Here is a 3,572-nt window from a genome sequence, read left to right on the forward strand (position 1 = left end):
TCCAAGCTTTAGAAAATCATACATAATCAAAAAAGAATATATACAAATCTTGGTTTATTTAACAATTTATAATTCGTAGTTCATCAAAAAGTCTTTGTAAAAAGGAAATTATATTAACTATGCTACATTTGATCAATAGATAATCAAACATTACAAAAAATTTATATGTATGTATATTGTTAAATATTGGTACAAACCTTGAAATTTATTGCTAAAATCTCAGAATCTATCAAACACATAAACAAAGTTAATATAAATTACAAAAGAAAATATTTAGCCATTAAGCAATGTTTCAATAGTAAAGGTTTGTTTCAACATTTGTCCATTAATATTCTTAATTATAATTTGTCTAACACTAATTAATATATATTGCATACTGTCTTTTGCAAATATTTTTCAAGTAGCAAATTCTCCAAAATGGAGGTTCATATAAGTTAAACACAAAGATTCTCCACTACTTATCAATAATTAATTAAGGACTACTGAAGATGAATAATAATGACAGAATGTAACTAATGCTCAGAAATGCCGTAAACCTATAAATTCTCATGTTACTTACTTAATCTATTCAGCACAAAAACATTTCTCATTAAACCTAAATTACATACCCAAGAAAATCTCTATATGGCAAAGAAATTAAAGAAAATGATATATATATAAATATATATAATCCATTTGGAGCAGGAAGGGCATTGAAAGCTCTGGCCAAGGGAATTAAAGAAATGGAAACTCAAACTGTTGGAGAAGACAACTCGATGTGCTGAATTGCTCATTGCTGGTCTGCCTCGACATTTCTCATTTTGTGCATCCAAACAGAGCACCAATCTCTGTCCTTTGAAAATGAAAAGAAAAGAAAATAAAGATAAAAAACTTCACAGTGCCATACTGTTGCACCACAACCCTAGCATGCTGCTGATATGCCATGGTGCACTTCTAGGAAGACGGTTTCTTCTTTGCCGTCGGATCGTAGGATTAGGACTCATCGTGGCCGTCCGTCCGTCGGCCGGGTGATTGAATGTTGATTCCTTCATTTCATGAATTAGGAAGGTAACCCTAAAACGAGGGTTATTGAAGAAGAACGAACCCTAATTTGTGATCGACCATGTGTATCGACAGGAAATTAAACAAGAGAGATCGAGTATTGAATTTGGCAAGATTTAAGAAATTGTTTGATGATTATTTCTACATGTTCATGGTTGCTAGCTAACTAACTAACTAACTAACTAAGTAAGTAATGGCTAAATGCTAATGCATGCTCTACGAAACCCTCATGAAAATTAATTGCACACACTGATGATTAATGAGAATGGAAATGATCCAATTGATTGATTAGGGGAGATATATTAATTATATATATATCTAGATTTTGATGAATCGAATGCGAGATTTGTATGTAGAACTTTGCTTACAGATTTGGCTAGCTAGATTCATCGAGGGTAGATATTGATGGAGTGATGATGGGAAGTGGCGCCGTCGCTGACGTTATTGTGGGTGATGTTGACTGCGGCGGCTGCGGCGGCGGCGGCGGCAGCTTCTTCGCGCGACATGACGAGGGCGGCAGACTGGACGAGCTCGAGGCAGAGGCGGAGCTTGTTGGGCTCGACGTGGGCGAGGCCGGGGACGCCGGCGCCCTTGAAGAGGAAGTCGGAGGTGAGGCCGCGGAGGACGTCGAGGGGGGTGACGCCGGCGCCGTCGAGGGTGCGGGCGGTGGGGTCGGCGTGGTGGTCGAGCAGCACGGCGACCATGTCCGGGCACACCATCTCGGCCGCCACGTGGAGAGGGGTCTTCCCCGCCGGCCCCGCCCGGCGGTTCACGTCGGCCGCGCCGAGCTCGAGGAGCGCCTTCACCACCTCGCGGCTGCAGTTCTCGACGGCGTAGTGCAGCGCGAGGGCGTCGTCGAGGTTGAGCCCCTCCCCCATCACCATCAGCTTCACCAGCTCCACGTCCGAGCTGTCCAGCGCCCGCCGCATCCGTCGGATCTTCTGCTGCTCGTCGACGAGGTGATGGTCGGTGCCGCCGCAGGGGACGGCGAGCTCGAGGCCGGGGAGGTGGTGCTGCTGCTGATGCTGCTGATGCGCCTGCAGGTGCGCCGGGAATAAGGCGCCGGCCCCTCGTGCGAGGGAGCTGATCTTGAGCCGGATCTCCTCGATCTTGGCGACGACGTCGAGGGGGAGGTGCTTGGCGAGCACCTCCGCCGGGAGGCCGGACTTGGCCGCGAGATGCGAGCACGTCGTCCACAGCTGCCCTATGTTTTGCTTCCTCGACGCCACCAGCACCTTCATCACGTCCTCAATCGACGCCTTCTCCACCATTCCGGCCAAATGTTTCTGCGAGATCAGAGACCGATTTACTTATTTTATATATTTCATGCGATCCATCGATCGATCGATCGATCGGCGACGTACGTTTAATTAGCTTAGCTCGACCACCGCGCGACTGCTGCCTACCTGAGTGAGAAGGGCGAGGGGTTCGACGCCGAAGGAGCGGGCGGCGGCGAGGATATCGAGGGCGAGGTCGACGGCGGCGGGGCAATGGGTATGCCAGCAAGCGCGGTCGGGGCAATTAGGCCGGGCCTCGTGCTTCTGCGGCACCAGCGAAACCTGGCCGCTGTAGAGGAACTGGAGCACCAGCAGGAACACCTCGTAGCTGACGGAGGTGACCGGGATGATGCCGGCGCCGCGGGCCGCGGGCGAGTTCGAAGCCAGCATCGGGCTCAGCCCCCCCGCCGCCGCAGTCGCCGTCGTCGCCGTCGCCGCCGCGGCGGACCTCGAGGCCGCGCCGTCGCAGAAGAACCTCCGGAAGAAGAGGGAGCGGGCGGCGAGGATACAGCGGTGCGCGTGCACCACGCGGCCCTCCACCCCGAAGCTGACGTCGCTGAACGCCTGGCCGTTGATGAGCAGGTTGAGGTAGTCCATCGACAACGACTTCAACGCCGTCTCCTCCTCCTCCTCCATTATATAGATATTCCTTACCTTCCAATTCTCTCTCTCCGAAGCAAATTAACCGATCGATCACTACCTTCCGCAGGACGATCAGCCTCCTCGTCTCCCCGATGATCTCAATTAACCAGAAGGAGGAGAAGAAGAGAAGAAGAAGAAGAGTGTGGAAGTAGCTGGGGAACAAGTGGGACTGGTTTTGGTCGTGGAGCCTTCAATTTTTTATTTCTGCAACTTGCGCAGTTTGTTTGTAGTTCTTTCTATTGACATTGGTTTCTTCTTTCCCTCCCTCTCACCCTTTCTGTAAGCTTATTTTCAAGACCCTTCGATCTGACTGATTTGATCTTGACCGATAACAACCGAGATTAAATCACAGTCAGATCGTATAAAACAGACTTAAAAGATTATGTTTTGGGATCGATCGAGAGAGAGAGAGAGAGAGAGAGAGAGGGATTGACAGATAGAGAAAGCAATTCGGGTGGCTGTGGGAAAGATAAATTTATATGCTCTTTTATTTTAATAATTGAGATCCAATCATTTTGTTAAACAGAAAAAAAATAAACTTTAAAATAAAATCCAAGGAAGGCATATATTCTAAGATATTGAGCTTTGTCGATAAGATTTATGGGATCGGGG

The 3,572-nt window shown here is 48.0% G+C and overlaps 1 protein-coding gene across 1 annotated transcript; it reads right to left on the minus strand.

Annotated features, from left to right (window-relative positions):
• Window positions 1–509: 509 nt before the first annotated feature.
• LOC121981066 (BTB/POZ domain and ankyrin repeat-containing protein NPR5-like) lies at window positions 510–3,285 on the minus strand. The gene is made up of 2 exons (XM_042533409.1): window positions 2,448–3,285; window positions 510–2,327 (listed from the first exon to the last, which is right to left on the minus strand). Exons 1-2 carry the CDS (start codon window positions 2,952–2,954, stop codon window positions 1,428–1,430), a joined length of 1,407 nt encoding a protein of 468 aa, XP_042389343.1. The 5' UTR covers window positions 2,955–3,285; the 3' UTR covers window positions 510–1,427.
• Window positions 3,286–3,572: the final 287 nt, after the last annotated feature.

Source organism: Zingiber officinale, chromosome 5A, assembly GCF_018446385.1.
Source record: "Zingiber officinale cultivar Zhangliang chromosome 5A, Zo_v1.1, whole genome shotgun sequence".
In the NCBI taxonomy this organism is placed as follows: domain Eukaryota; kingdom Viridiplantae; phylum Streptophyta; class Magnoliopsida; order Zingiberales; family Zingiberaceae; genus Zingiber; species Zingiber officinale.

Coding starts and splice junctions, on each gene's coding strand:
- LOC121981066 (XM_042533409.1), bottom strand. CDS start 2,954: ATGGAGGAGGAGGAGGAGACGGCGTTGAAGTCGTTGTCGATGGACTAC. Junction 2,328..2,447: donor CCCTCGCCCTTCTCACTCAG/GTAGGCAGCAGT, acceptor CTGATCTCGCAG/AAACATTTGGCCGGAATGGT.